The following is a 15940-nucleotide window of genomic DNA, read 5'->3' on the forward strand; positions in this document are numbered from 1 at the left end:
TAAAAAATCAGTGTCAAAGTTATCAAATAATTTATGTTTTATGTTATGTTTTATACCTATTGCAGAACCATCGTATATGTCTTCAGTAAAATTTATTTTGTAAACTCGGTATCCTGGGATCTTTAACTCTTCGTTATTTTTCAAACCATGACTATTTAATAAAAGAATATCCGGGTCATTTTCAAGAAAGTAGGGTAGTAGTGATACTTTGTTAGTTTTCCAATTCAGGATATTGTGCTGGATTATTTTGATGTTGTGTTTAGTGGTGAAGAGTCTTTTTTGTGCGTGGGTCGCGATATTCTAAAGGTGAGCGTTCCTGAATAAGTCCCGGCCTGATTTTCCTAAATTCATCTTTTTCTATTATGAAGAAACATTTTGTCATGTTTATTTCGCCTTTTTCAGCTTTTCGCAGGATGGATTCTTCTTCATATTTATTATTTGTATACGTCCATTTGATTTTTTATTTCTGACTTCTTTGATGAGTTCCACAGTTGAAAAGTTTTGTGGCCATCCGTTTTCCTTGGTAGTAAAAAAGTTCAAGCCCAGATCTTTAGCATCTAGCTTCTTTTTAGGGGTGGTTTCATAGTTTAAACTAGTGTTGCTTGAACTCTTTTGTCTACTCAAGACCTTAGGTGTTGTAGGTGTGTCTTGTTGAGTGGTGTCATGATTCATGGTGGTATTCATAGGTGTTTCCGAAGAGTCTTCAGGTATAATGATGTTAGGTAAGCTGTTTGCAGTTAAAATTTTATTAAGTTCGGCTGCATATGACCCTGGCTTTTCTTGGTTTTTATTTTGAGCGTGTGCTACGCAAATGTGAATTTTAAGTATTTCTTCTTTGCTAATTTTGGGGATGGTGTAGTTTTGTAAATTGCTTGGAGCTTTAGTCCTTGTTATGTCAGCGTATGTTGTGTTTTGTTGGGTGTTTTGTTGTGTTCTTTTGTTTTTTATTATTTCTTTCCTTTTTGGGCATTTCATTGCCAGGGTACTGTGGTTTTCCCCACAGTTTAAGCATTTCTTATTTGGCTCCTGACATTGGTGCCACACGTGTCCTTCTTTGCTACACTCTGAGCACACCTTATATTCTCTATTCATGGGGCATTCGTTAATGTGGTGGTCTTCCATAGCGTAGCATCGCATACAGCATTGGATATGAATATATGTTTCAAGTTTTATTTCGTGTGCGGGGATGCTAATTTGAAAGGCTTTTAGACCTTTTTCAGTGCATAGTTTTGCGAGTGAGGTTAAGGTAAATGTGATCTTTATTGTTGGTGAGTTGGGAAATTTGTATATGTGTTCAATTTCCTCCTCTTTATCCAGTCGTTTTTCCTGATGAGTTCTTCGCCAATTTCAATCGCTGTTTTCTCGTAAACGAGATCATCCACTCTGGGAATGATCACGCTTTTTTTGGCTTTTAGATCTGGAGGCAGGATAGGTGTGAAATCATTGTCAGATAGTTCGTGTTTGGTTTCAGTGGTAAATATACTATCAGCATGATGTTCGTTGAGGGTCAGTACCACAAATCCATCGTGGGTGTTGAAAATCCTACTGATTTCAATATCCTTTTTACATAGAATCTCTATGAGCTTGAGTTTTTTACCTTTCTCATTAGGACTTTTACATTTAACCTTTATTCTAGCCATTGTGTCTCATGTTTCAACAGCAAGAATAAATGCAAGGTAGAAAGTACATGTACACAAAAATAAATAATCCTAAAAGGGGGCCTGGGCCCAACAGACGACACAGCTAGGGAAAGATGGTAAAGAGAAGCCTGCCTAAGCAGTTCAGTTTACCAGCCCAGCTGCTAACAGCTGTCGTAACCGGCCTGAACTGCGCCTGTTCCTAACCAAGCTTTTGCCTGACCTTGATCCAGGTGGCTTAAGGCAGCACACTAGGTGCCCCCCTTGTGCAAGCCGCAGGGTTCACCTTCACCACCTGGAGGACACTAAAGGCGAAAAGAGAAGGAATTAGTAGGAGGAGAAAGGTGCCTGGGCGGGACTCAACCCTGAGGGAGTCCCCGGAACACAGGGCTTATTGCCTGGGCAGAACCCCCAAGTGGGAGTCCCCCTGATGCAGGACTTTAGCAGAAATGCCAGGCAGCTGACCAGTGCTCTATTACTTGTACCGTAGCCTTATCTGTCAACTTGGTCGCTAAGGTACCAGTTTCCAGACTCGGCCGGTTAGAGTGTGTGTAAGCGAGCTACAACCCTCAGCCAGTCAGAGAGCGGGCTGGGAAGAGCGCTTGGGTTTGGGAGCGCGTGGTTGTGGTCCGTAGTAGAGAGCGAAGAGAGGAGGTGTTGTCGCTGCGGCTGCCAGTTGATCTGACCTCGTGCCACTCATTATATATATATATATATATATATATATATATATATATATATATATATATATATATATATATATAATTATATATGACTTGTATACTAAAGAATCAATGGTAAGCAGAGAGAGAGAGAGAGAGAGAGAGAGAGAGAGAGAGAGAGAGAGAGAGAGAGATTAACAGAACAACAGTAGTGAAAACGTGTCAATACTGTACATAGACGCTCGCCCCCTCACGGCCGTAAATTAATGCTGGTCAAACTATGGGACACATTGGTAGTATTTCCTCTTCTGGAAATTCATAAAGATCTTGACTATAATATAAACACAACATTTGTTATAATTAAAGGTGGGATGAGCCTTAACAGTCTCAAACATGTTGTCAAAAGGGCATGGGAGATGTTGCAACATCCTCGCTTGCGTAATATCTTTAGTTCGCACTAGCTCCCCTTTACCATATTTCTTGAGGTTTCCCTCAGGAATCGTGCTAATCTCTTTCGACAGGTACCGGGAGGCATGTTTGAAATTCCCGCACCCATTTTTGTAGTACGCCACAAACCAACGTGGAGGCGGGATCTGGCGGACTTCTGGAACTGAATTCTCTAAATAGTTTTCAAAAACATTTGGGATGTAATCCATGTCACTGTCTGAAATATTACGTGACTGGAGAAATTCAGTTTTAAAGCCAGAGCCGGGAAGGGGCAGATATGCTACATGTTCATAAGCCAAGCAGGCTTCATGACATCACATAAACGTCACACAGCTGCGGTTAGAAGGAAGGTCCTTATCATAAACCAGTTGAATGCGAACAACCGTACCATACGCCTTGAGAAGTGAGAGCAAGGCAAGATAGGAAAATGATGGATTAACATTTACCATCAAAAGGGAGTCATATGCAGCAGAAATGCGTCCCTCAGAAGAAAATTCCAGAACAGAAGACTGCTATGGGAGGCCGTTGTGGAGGGGAATCCTCATTCCTTTTCAGACCTGAAGATGACGTCTCGTGGGCCAGGTCAGCCACCTCACGAGAACCTGAATTTTTTTTTTGTTTTACCATATGTAAAACATAAGTTACACAAAAAAAATAGCTCCAGGGGCAAGGGAAACCACCTATTGGGACTACAATGGGAGCGAGCGCTTGCTGCCGTGGACGGGGTACCTCGTCCCCATGCGGACCAGTCGTTTTAAAAAAAAGGCCCCACATGATACGAATGTTTGTCCACGACAGAGCTGAGACCCCCATCCCAAAGCATCCCAGCCTGGACACCCAACCATCCAGCACAGCACGATCCCTATTGGGCGATCCCTCCAGCGGGTGGCTCCGCTGGATCTTGATTTCGTCACATCTCCAACGTAAAGGTGTACTCGTATATGCGCGTATCTGTATGTATATGTATACACGGTGCATAGAGAATATTTATGTATATCCTAATAGCCTAATCGAAATGAAGGACAAGGTGGATTATGCCAGGTGCACCCCAAGGCGGACGCACTGAAAAAGGAAGAGAAGGGGCGAGTTGAAAATATTCCATGGGCTTACACCATCACCTGACAAGGCTCGCATCATTCACCATCCCCACCCTTGAACACGGGGCACTTTTGCATCATGTACAACCACCACAGCTACTTCTGTGGCACCCTTGGTATAAAGGCTATTCAGTACACTCCCGTCGCTCAGCGGAGAGAGAGAGAGAGAAGAGAATGAGCGAGGGGACGACATCCTGCTGGTCGAGTGTATTCTTATTTATGATCTTTTACCGTATTTGGGACATTTCATAACTTGTTTATATGGTAATCATTTGTAAATCGTATCAACTTTGCATTTTTAAACATAATATTTGACTGTATATGCGACGAAAGAATTTGGAAAATACATGTTTTTATCCCTATACATGATGGTGCAGTATGACATGTTGCTCACGCATGCGCAGTATGCTTAGTAAATCTTGTCCTGACTCCTCGTGCGTCTGGCAGTGTAAAGGCCACCCACGCATACGCAGATGAGCAAGACACTTCCGGGACATTTTTTACTGCCACACCGGTGTAGGACGCAGATTGTGGTCCCCTGCAAGATCGTGTCACCCCCTTCTGCGCATGCGCAGGAGAAATCGGTGCCAGACGCACGACCCATTTACAGCCTCGCTCAGTGAATACACAGCGACAGGGTTGCCAGGTCCGCCCGCGGTTTTCCCGCCCAATTGGGCTATTTTTCATTGGAATTGGCGGGAAGAAAATGGTATTCGCGGGTTGGCGGTTTCTTGGGCTGTTTTTATTGTAGTACGCGGTATTTTGGGCTTTTTATATTGGAAAAATTATTTTATATCGTTTTTTCACAAGCTCAGGCACAGCGCCACGCCAGGTGTGTTGTCAGGTGACGATACCTGACGCGCCTGGCCATCTGCCTGGGTGTGACCTCTTTCCCCTCTCCCCAGGGGGATTATCAGTATTTATCATGAGGGCACGACCTCGTTAACACCGTCGCATGACCTATCCCCGTGACCTGGACACTGATGAAGCCAGCAGTCTCTCTTCAACCACCACACAGTCACAACCAGCACCTTGGCTATCAGAAACAGTTTACTCTCTGTCGTGCAGTGAAAATGGGCAAGTGGGCTAAGTACAGCAAGAAATACAAGAAAGAATGGGAAAAAGAAGATGGTCTCAGAGAATGGATTTCTGGTGTGCCTGGTGATGACTCTGTTGCAGCGTGCAAGTTCTGCAAAACAACAGTTAGAGCCCATCACAGTGACCTTGTCAGTCATAGCTCAACTGAAAAGCACAGAAAAAATGCAGCCCCATTTTCAAACATGAGAACATTATTTCAATCCGGCATTAGAAAACAAATGCCAATAACAGCATGAAAATTTGTGAACTGATATTAGCAGCTCACATTGCTTGCCATTCAAACATTAACACTATTGATCACCTGGCTGAAGTTGTGGGAAAAATTTCAAATAAGGAAATCTCACTACATAGAACGAAGTGCACAGCACTTATAAACAAAGTACTGGGACCCTCTATGCTGAAGGAACTATGCAGTGATATCGGTGATAATGATTACTCATTGATAATTGATGAAAGCACAGACATCACCACAAAAAAGAAACTGTGTGTTGTTGTTCGCTATCCCAGCTACTCAAAGAAGAGAATTATCACTTCGTTCTTGGGTTTGGTGGAATTGGAAAGGGCACAGCTGAGGTGGTCACAACATCTTTACTTGACTTCATAGAAAATCATGCCAAACTGAACGTCAAAAAATGCAATGGTTTGGCAACTGATGGATGCAACACTATGTGCGGGACACACAACTCTGTTATGTCAAGATTTCGTGCATTAAACCCACACGTGACACACATCAAATGCATATGTCATTCATTGCATTTATGTACGTCATATGCAATGCGAAAGTTGCCCTCTCACCTTGAATTCATGGTGTCACAGACATATAGATATTTTTCACACAGCACGCTTCGTCAACAAAAGTATGCGTGACTTCCTGATGAAGCTTCTTCAGGAGCTGCAGCAAAGGCTTCCATCAAATATTAACCATCTCCAGAGCTTGGATGCCCTGACCCCAGAAACCGTTCTCGGAGTGAGGAAACCAAGACTGCAGGAGCTGTCTTTCTTACCAAAATATTCGGGGGATATTGGTAAGCTCGACGAGCAGTGGCAAAGACTTGCAACTGTCAGCTGGCCAAAAGATGTGATAAACGACTCCGAAAAGTTTTGGTTAACTGTTCACAGCCACCAGGACGCCTCAGGGGAGCGGGATTTTAAGGAGGTAGGGCAGTTTGCTCTGTCCATGCTTTCGCTGCCCATTAGCAATGCCTCTGTTGAACGGGTTTTTTCCAAAATGAACTTGATAAAGAATAAACTTAGGAACAGGATGCAACACAAGAGTCTAGAAAACACATTACATGTACGTGCATTCATGAATAGAAACAACATGTGTTGTAGGAGTTCGACCCACACAGGAAATGCTGTCAATGTTCACAAAGGACATCTATACCAATGTTGATGAGCATGAGTATGTTGAGGTGCCTGATGTATAAATGTACTGAAAATAAACATATAGCATGTATGTTAATATACTCTAGCATGTAAAGTATAATTAGGTAGGCATTAATGTTAATAAAGGTACATAATTTGTCAAATATTTTTTTTCCTGTTATGATATAGCTATACGTCTCAGTCGTCTTGAGCATCATACTACTGATAATTCTAATTTTGGGCTGCTTTTGGGCTGTTTTTTGTGACCGAGGTCGCGGGTTTTGGGCGGGTTTTGGGATGGAATGGCGCGGGATATCAGTCCACGACCTGGCAACTCTGCACAGCGATCAGTTGCTTTCCTGAGTTGAAGGGTGGATGTTGCACTCGTGAGAGCTCGCTATTAAAACTATCGGCCGCTTTCTTAAACATCTAAAAATTCGTTTCGTAGGTCAGCACACCACTGTGGTGTGGTAGCACCCGAAACCTAAGTTTTGATTTCTTAAACGCTGGCGCACCGACCCGTGTGTTGTTAGGTAGACAACGATACTCGTACTCTAGCATCCCATACAAATGCGGACGATTCGCAAGTGTTGGTACCCCTCCTCGTAGAAGATTGGCAGGCCTGTGTATCAGCTGATGTAAACAAAGCGCCATTTTCAAACAGTTCATGCTGGAGTGTACACGCTTCTCGCAGCTCAACACCACCATGGCTACCAGGGACCTAAAAGGCACACCACTCTCTTACGCCCAGAAGTTGTATCTCGTGAGACAAATTAGAGATCACCCTGTGGTACACACGAAACCTTCAAACTACACTAGTATACTGGAGAGAAAAGCCGCGTGGGAGACAATAACTAAGAACTTCAATGTATGTTTCTCCACGGCGGAGCCCAAGAATACTCATCAGCTGAAGAAGACTTGGGAGTACTTAAAGAATAAGTAAGTATAAAAATGAGGAAAAGCATGCACCATTTGGTAAATTAAGGTTGAAAACATGAGAAGCTTTGATGTAATTGTTATGATTTAGGAATTAGTTTACTACTGTATTTCTACTACTATTGGTAAAGGTGGCTAGTATTACCCCCTCCTCCCATGAAAACTAGGTAGATTTGCAACGAAATCTGTTAGGATAAATCAGTCAAAAACATGTAAATCTACCAGAAAAAATATTGAGAGGTGACCAAATATAACTTAACAAACTTACCTAACCTCAATCTAACCAAATCATGGCCTAACCTAAAGAAACCCAAACCAGACCAAAGCAAACAGTATTATTTTACAAAACAGGAAAACTGTGTGAGAAGAAAACTAGTTAGATATTAGGAAGTGCACATTTTGTTAGACATTTTTCTCAGATGCATTTTCTTCCTCAAACTATTAATAGGTTAGGTTAGGATAACTTTGTGTCATATCACTAAATTCACTAATTCATTACATCATTGTTCAATATGTTCAACCCTAAGAAACTTAGCTTAACATAACACAAACTTAAATGATATAACCTAACATAATGTAAGATTATTCATGTAGCTTTGAATGTAGTAGTGTCTGCAAAACAAAACTAAGTAAATAAATACATAAATAAATAAAGTAAAAAATAATTAATTAATGGGTGTGTTTTTACAGAGTGAAGAAGGATCACAGCAGGTACATCCGGGAAACCCATCAGACTGGTGGTGGGCCACCACCAGCCCCACCAAAACCAGCTGATGAGGTAACGCTGATTGTACAGCTGATCCTTAATAATAGGCTGCCAGTACCTGACGACATCTTTGATAGTGAATTTGTAGAAGCATGCGTACTGGCCCGACTCAATTCCACAGCACTGGAATGTGGTGAGTTGAAAACCTATTTTTATGAACTTTTTAACATGTTTAAAATAAAAACTAAAAAAAAACAGGAGTGCATGCATGGCTTTCAAGTCATTATGGTCCCACACCCTTGTCACACCAGCCCCACAACCGACACTCCTGCCCCAATACCACGACGATGAACAATTACACATTTTTGTTAACCTTACCTAACCTAACCAGATGTGTAGTTTCAATGTTTTTCAAGTAAATATAATTGCTAGCAAGAACGTGCAATTGTTCATCACAGAGGTACATTGAGCCGCAGAACTGGCTTCCCATGCATGTGGAATATGTAAAACAAACTTTTACTTAATATATCATAATATAATATAAATATATAATTTTGTGTTTACAGCTGACACACCTGAAGCTGCAGGACAGCAGCCAGCACAAGATCTGGTCTTGGACAACCCTGGCAGTCCACTTATCATCAGGAGTGAGGACTGTGGTATGTCAGTTATTCATATTTTAAGTAATAGCAATTAACAATACTTTCTTCTCATTGGTTATTGAAAGTACAATTTATTGGTTAAGCTTTCTCAGTTATAACACCCATCAGGCTAAATAAGTGGATACTAAAATGTAGGATTTTATGGAAGAAGTGTTATGATGGCTTGAATGCCTTCAGTACTAACTGCCTTCGAGGAAATTTATCAATTTGTTATGTTCTCAAGGCATTCAAGCCATCATAACACTTCTTCCATAAAATCCTACATTTTAGTATCCACTTATTTAGCCCGATGGGTGTTATAACTGAAAAAGCTTAACCAATAAATTGTACTTTCAATAACCAATGAGAAGAAAGTATTGTTAATTGCTATTACTTAAAATATGAATAACTGACTGTATGCCCATTATCACAGCTAATCAACATTCCATACAGTCCTGCTTTTAAAAGATTGTTCTATATGAATGTCAAGCCTGGACACTTCATACAAGAGATAGGCAAAATATACAAGTAATTAAAATTTTGCCTGAGACTGGTCAGTTAGATAAGGTAATGTGAGAGAGTTCAAGATGGCAAGAGTGAGAGGATGTATGTATGAATGTATATGAATGTATGAATGTATGTATACCCCACAAGATGTATGTATGAATAGAGCATGGGGTGAAGTGGGGATTAGTGAAAATATTTCAAGATGTGTAACTTATATGTTTTATCTATTTTGCAGAACTTATAGATGCGGAAGATGATGTGGACCTCCCAGGTGCTAGAACCTCCGCTCATCCTGTACTAAAAAAAGGCACCTGCTCTGCTCGCAGCAGTAGTGCCACAGCTGCCACCCAAAACCAGTCCTTCACAGGACGAAAGAGGAAGGCAGCAGAAAGCAAATCTGCTGCTTATGGCAGGTGTGCCAAGCAGCAGAAACACTTTCGTGATGAACTGGCCTCAACATTTGAGGCCCTTGCTGCAAAAGTGGCGACAACGCTGGACAGCGTAGCTTCTGCTGCCGATAAAATTGGGTCGGCGGCAGACAGAATGGCATCTGCTGCAGAGAGAATTGCTGCAGCCCTTGAAAGGGTAGCTGGTATACACCAACCACTACCATAAGGTACCACTGAAGAAAATAAAAATAAAGAATAACTTGAAGTGTAGTATTGTTATTTTATTTTATACTTGTACATTTTAATTGTATCTCCACAACACAACCAAACATAAAAACATTACATTGCCCATTGAGGTGTACATTTCTCTGTATATGTCATCTTCCACTTAGAAATTATACACACAAATATACATTGAAAGAACAGAGATGGAAAGTTTATCAATAAAAGATCATAAACTATTGTGAAATAGCACAAACTGGTAGAGTTCTCCCTATAAGTATTAGGTAAGAATATGGGTAGGAAGGGTAAGACTGTGTATGATACATATATGTTGCAACAGGTTCCATTGCTGCTCTATCTTGAAAACCCGTCAAAATCTGAGGCGAGGTATTGTACCTGTTCAGTATAGCGACCACTGTTAAACTGATCACATTGTTTACCTTCATTTTCCAGTTCTGATATCATATTTCTGAAATTTCTCAGTGCACGTTGCTGTAGCTGTGAAGACACTAGTTTTAGTTTCTGCTTGATGTCACATCACTAATCCTTTGATAGTCGATACCTGTTGAAATTTTTAATCTTTCAGAAATGTTCCACAAAAAAAGATGCCAATATATAATTATAAATAGATAGAAACATATAACTACCACGAATGGGATAATTACCTTTGGATGAATTCCTCTTCCGTGAGGTATACCATTGGGTCACTGCGATCCCGTAGTACTGTACGTGGTAATCTCAAGCGCCGAATTTCTTCTATTTCCTCATAGTCAAGTTCTTGTAGGAGATTAACAATGCCACAGAAAAGTTCTAAGGCCTGAAATAGGTAATACATGATTACATATACACTTAACTGTATTTAAAACAAAGTAATGCATTAAGTATGTGCTTCATGTACAGGCAATTATACTAATGATGATAATAATAATAATAATAATAATAATAATAATAATATGTAATAAATGACAATTACCTTAACCTAACAACAAATGATTATAATAATAGTAAATTAGACTATCATGTGGTAATGGTAAATCTATAAACCTCATCTTGACGTAAGCTAACCTAACTTACCTTGCTTTGACCTAACCTGACCTAATCGTGCCTACTTCAAGACAAAATATGTTTCAGAATATTATATTGGTAATAGAAAAAGCGCAACTCCACCTAATATTATCCACGTCCCTCCCATTCACCTTGTTTCCCGGTCCTTCTTCACAGCTCTTTCACTTTTAACAGCGTTTACATCGCTCCTCTCTCTCATGTATATATGTTTATCTGTTATGCTTTTCCACTGTTATATTAAACAAAAATAACCTAATTTTAACCGGGGATGAATCCCTCTCCTCCCTCCACGGCATATCAAGCTAACCTACTAATCAGCGGGGTTGTGGTGTTTACAATCAACCTGTCATACCTACTGCTGATAGTAGAGGGACGTGTGAGCTTAAAACCTTTTGTAAAAGGGCCGAAAGTGCAAAATAAATAACTGGAATTAATTGTAGTACTATGATGAGGCGTCGTAGTAACTTTTGTTTCTTGAGAGTGGCAGGTGGGTTTGATGGTTTCACTTCTAACCATGCTGCAACATTCGGACACTCCTTGCATGATGCTCCTTATTTTGACTATTTTACATATATTTATATATTATACGTACCATTATTACGAAGTAATTCCCAGCTTGGTGCAGCTCAGCAGATGAAGTTTGTTTTGCTTGTGTCGCGCCGCAATCCCAGGGCGACCATGCATGTTGTCTTAAAACATTTTACTAGTGATTATAGGGTTACTGCTTTGAAAGAATAGAGAAATACTAACAAAATTAGAAAAATAACATATATATTGTTTATTCTGAAGCGATTTTATACATCATGAATACATTTCTTACATTTCGTCTTTCTCTTTCGGGTGGGTATCCTTGCCCGACGTTGTGTGCTGGGTCAACACCCGAATGTTCCAATATTGTGGGATCCTAGCCAGGCACAGAACCGCGTCAGATGCTTTTAAGAAATCGGATTCTGTGTGTCCACCTAACTTTCTACATGGTATCCCAGGATTACACTGTTTAAGAAATCGGCTGTATATATGCAGACTGTACTGTACTTTATTTTCCCCCAAAGAATTGTTACGGATGATTTCAATTCGTGAGCACTTATTTCATTCTTGTTTTTCTTTCAATGAAAGTGAATAAACAGCATTTTATCACACAGATTTATTCCCCTTGAATAATCGTCTACCCCTCCCCCTCCCTCCCTATCCAGAAGAGGAATCCCTGCCAGACGCACAACGCATTTCAGCAGACGAGCAAGGAGCTTGGGGCTGATCAGTGGTTCTCTTGTTACCGAGTGAACCACTACCCTCTCGTGATCTCATTTCCAGATCCCATATATTCAGCCTGCACTGTACTTTCATCTTCTCCCAAAGGACCATTATGGATGCTTTCAAGTCGTGAGTACTTATTTTTATTGTTTTTCTTTCATTGGAAGTGCATAAATAGCATTTATCTACCAGTTTTATCCCGCCGCTCAGGGGTGCCACGCGGTGTCCAGCATGTCCTGCCTCTACCCACGCTTACCATTAAACCGTTTCTATATTTGAACTGCCTTTCAGAGTTTAATAGTAAATTTTATGTTCCCGCTTCCATACATTATTACATTAAGACTATATCAACTTCGTTAATTAACTATACTTCCCAAGTTTTCCTTTTTTTGAGAAAAAAATAATGTTGCTGTTCTTTGCATTTGTTTCCATCAATAATATCTAATCATTTTGAATTTTTCATCATATTACATATATTAAATGATACAGAATTAGAGGACTAATTCGTCCATATGGGCACAGTGAATAATGGGTAGAAAACAAGTATTTCTACATTCAAGGTAAAGTCGTCTTTGACTTGATTAAGTGTTTATTTTTGTTAAATAGTGGTTACAATGTATATATAAAGCAGTTTTGATGTCATTTTGCATCAAATACTGATATAGTAAAAAAATAACATTTTCAATTCCTTGACTAGAACTGAACTAGAAATTCATTGTAAAAAAATAACATTTTCACTTCTTTGACTAGAACTGAACTAGAAATTCCCTGAAAAAATTAATGGATATTCTTATTATGAAAAAAAATAATAGTTCCATTTCCCTTTATCGCCTAATACAGGCATTATCTAACGAGTATGAAATTGTACAAAACAGTTTTGCTTTCCATTCAGGCAAAGGTTTACTTTGCATTTAGAGCATGTGATATTTGTTTTTCCACTGCATCCTTTCCTCTTACACATCCTTCTTTGTTCCTCTACAGCAGGCCAGTGGCCAACACTGTCATATCTGATAGGATGATCAGGCAATGCTTGAGGCCTACCAGCTTTTTTCACTTTGGGTCCTGCATCAGTAGCATCTGAAAGAGATGGTCTTCCTCTTTTGCGATTTAATTCTTTGCCTCCCTTTATCAGGGAAAATGCTACTTTTATTTTGAAAAATGCCAGAGGAATTACCTCTGACTTTGGTAGCTTGAGGTGGAGAGCATCCCTTCTATAGAGAAGCCAGCTGTTGACAATCACCATGTCAATCATGTGAAAGATCAAACGGTGGTAATACCAGACGAATTCGTCGGCTTGGGAAACAAGATCATATATTGCCTGCAGCAAAATCAGGCACGTCCACCTCCCTCAATTGTCAGGCGCATACTGAGCTGTAAACAATAGAAAGTGGGCGGAGTCACGTGTGGCGGGATGCACAAATACCAGACGAATTCGTCGGCTTGGGAAACAAGATCATATATGCAGTGTATTGCCCATAGAGTCCTGTTATAAATTACCGGACGAATTCGTCCGGGTGGGAAGTATAAGGAAAACAAGACTCATTATAGGGGTACTAGCATCCCCTTGGGGTGCTGGGAACTGATGCACACATTTCACTGTCTTCTATCCTTTTAATAACAGGACATTAGTAATGGGTGGTGGAGTGCTTAGACATAATAACAGTGGACGATATGGGCGGAAAAGGTCAGGAAACGCAAATCTATCCAGTAAGGGTGATCAGTGTAGATTGCTAAGAGCATGGAACACTTAACTTTAAATACAAAATTGCTAAAATTCCGGAATTTAAAAGTGTATTCTGAATCTTAAACACGCTAAACCTATTAGCACGAAAAATTATAATAAGAATTTGTAAAAGACACCTGAAAATGCAATAACAAAATCGTTAGCCATATCTGCAGGTTGAATAGCCCACTTATCACCAGACAGTGATCCTAACAGCACGTCTCTCAACCTTCTTGCTACCAAGATAAAAATCCAAACACCTGCTATTGAAATCCAAACACCTGCTATTGAAATTTTATATTCATTTAGATATTTTGAACTAATCACAACAGTTTTCTTGTGTTTTATTTATTTATTTGATTTTTCTTAAACCTAACTGGGCCTAACCTAACCAAATTTATCATGGGGGCTGTGGCCCCCTGAACCCACTATGGATACTTACTTGATATAACAATACTAGGGGCACCAGATGAGGCTCATGTTGTTTATGTAGAGATTGATTTTTCTTAATAAGAGTAAAAGTTTTGCAACTCATATGCTTTGCTTCATATGGGCTCCCTACTTCTACAATTATGAAATTTTTTGTTAAACTAATTGTAAAGGGATAATAATTTTTTTTCAAATGTTTCTTAACTATTCAACTGTAAAAAGTTAGCTCCCATATCACGCTACCAATCCTCCCATCTACCAATCCTCCCATCTTCTATTTCTCTTTCTTATTTTACCTTTTCCTTACACTCTCATCTCAACATAGTCACTCCAACTTTCTCTTCTTTCCTCTTGTAAGCTTCTTGTATCTAAGAGTCTCTTTTACTTCATATCTGGCTATGGCTCTCCCTGAAACAAATCTTTATAACTCTCTCTTTGACAATTAAGTACTGAACAATATTGACAGTATCGATCTTGAACTTGTCAATTCCATGTTAGATTCAATAGATATAGATAATATTTGTAAATATCATAACATCAACTCCTACAAATTAACGCTTCCTAAAAACAATTTTGATTACTTATCAAGTATATTCCATGTGAACACACTCTGAGCAAAAGTTATGATAATCTAATTTCTCTTCTTAAATCACTTCCTAAGATTCCTGACATTTTGTACTTTAGTGAAACATAGCTTAAACCAAGTACAACACATCTAAATGAAATTGATGGCTACAAATCTTACCATACACACAGACCTGATGGCTGATGGCTATGGTGGAGTCGCTATTTATGTCAAGGACATTCTACCCAGCTTCCTACAATGTGAATACTGTATGAGTACAGACAATGTTGAACTTTGTACTGTTAAAGTCACAATTGGTAACAGTAACTATATAATTTCCTCCCTGTACTGCCTACATAGTAAACACCACCAAATTTATGAATTCAATGTCTTTATGGATAATCTACTCAGAACATTTTTACAAATAATAAAACCATTTTTGCTGGAGATTTTAACATTAACTTGCTCGAACACGATGACCATGTACCAACAAATAATTTTCTGAGCATGATGCAATCATACAATTATTTTCCCCTCATATCCCGACCGACACGATTTCCTGATAATAACTCAACTGCATCTCCTTTCCTCTTAGATCACATATGAACAAATTTCACAGTTCCTTCCTCTCTAGGTATTCTTCTCTTTCCTCTGAGTGATCATCTTCCAGTGTATCTAAACCTCCCATCCCTAAACAAGCTTTTGGAGAACCACAAAATAACCTTCAGACTAAGGAACCAAGAAAACTGTACAAAATTTACAACTAAACTATCAGAAGTAGACTGGATGGATGGATGGATTTTATTATAAGGCGCCGCAACATCTCTGGTCGTTTGGAGCCTCTACAATAATGTAAGAAGACAAAATTGTTCATAAAAACTAAAAGCAGTCAAAACCAATACAATAGCTAAAAAATAAAAAATACAATAAAACTAAAAAAAAATACATATGAAATAAAATAATATCCACAACTTTGGGAGAAGGCCAGCTTCTTCCCACAAAATATTAAAAACGTCATGTTCTTGGGCCAGGCACTCTGGTCCAAGGAGCTTTGAGAGATAATACACACCCCTATCTCTACTGCGACAGCGGTAGAGGTAGCGGTGTCTTAAATCAGTCAAACTTGGGCACTCCACTAGTAGGTGCCGCACCGTAAACGGCACCAGGCAGTCATCACAGAAAGGTTGAAGGTCCCTGGTC

At 39.6% G+C, this 15940-nt stretch overlaps 1 protein-coding gene and 1 long non-coding RNA gene across 2 annotated transcripts; one reads left to right on the plus strand and one right to left on the minus strand.

Annotated features, from left to right (window-relative positions):
* The first annotated feature begins 6698 nt into the window (after window positions 1–6698).
* Window positions 6699–9755, plus strand: LOC123507203. Its single transcript, XM_045259902.1, has 4 exons — window positions 6699–7245; window positions 7933–8141; window positions 8515–8607; window positions 9332–9755. Exons 1-4 carry the CDS (start codon window positions 6974–6976, stop codon window positions 9709–9711), a joined length of 954 nt encoding a protein of 317 aa, XP_045115837.1. The 5' UTR covers window positions 6699–6973; the 3' UTR covers window positions 9712–9755.
* Window positions 9742–11474, minus strand: LOC123507213. Its single transcript, XR_006675623.1, has 3 exons — window positions 11365–11474; window positions 10373–10524; window positions 9742–10269 (listed from the first exon to the last, which is right to left on the minus strand). It is a non-coding gene; the product is annotated as an uncharacterized LOC123507213 (long non-coding RNA).
* Window positions 11475–15940: the final 4466 nt, after the last annotated feature.

The sequence above is a fragment of the Portunus trituberculatus genome, chromosome 2 (assembly GCF_017591435.1).
Source record: "Portunus trituberculatus isolate SZX2019 chromosome 2, ASM1759143v1, whole genome shotgun sequence".
Taxonomy (NCBI): Eukaryota; Metazoa; Arthropoda; class Malacostraca; order Decapoda; family Portunidae; genus Portunus; species Portunus trituberculatus.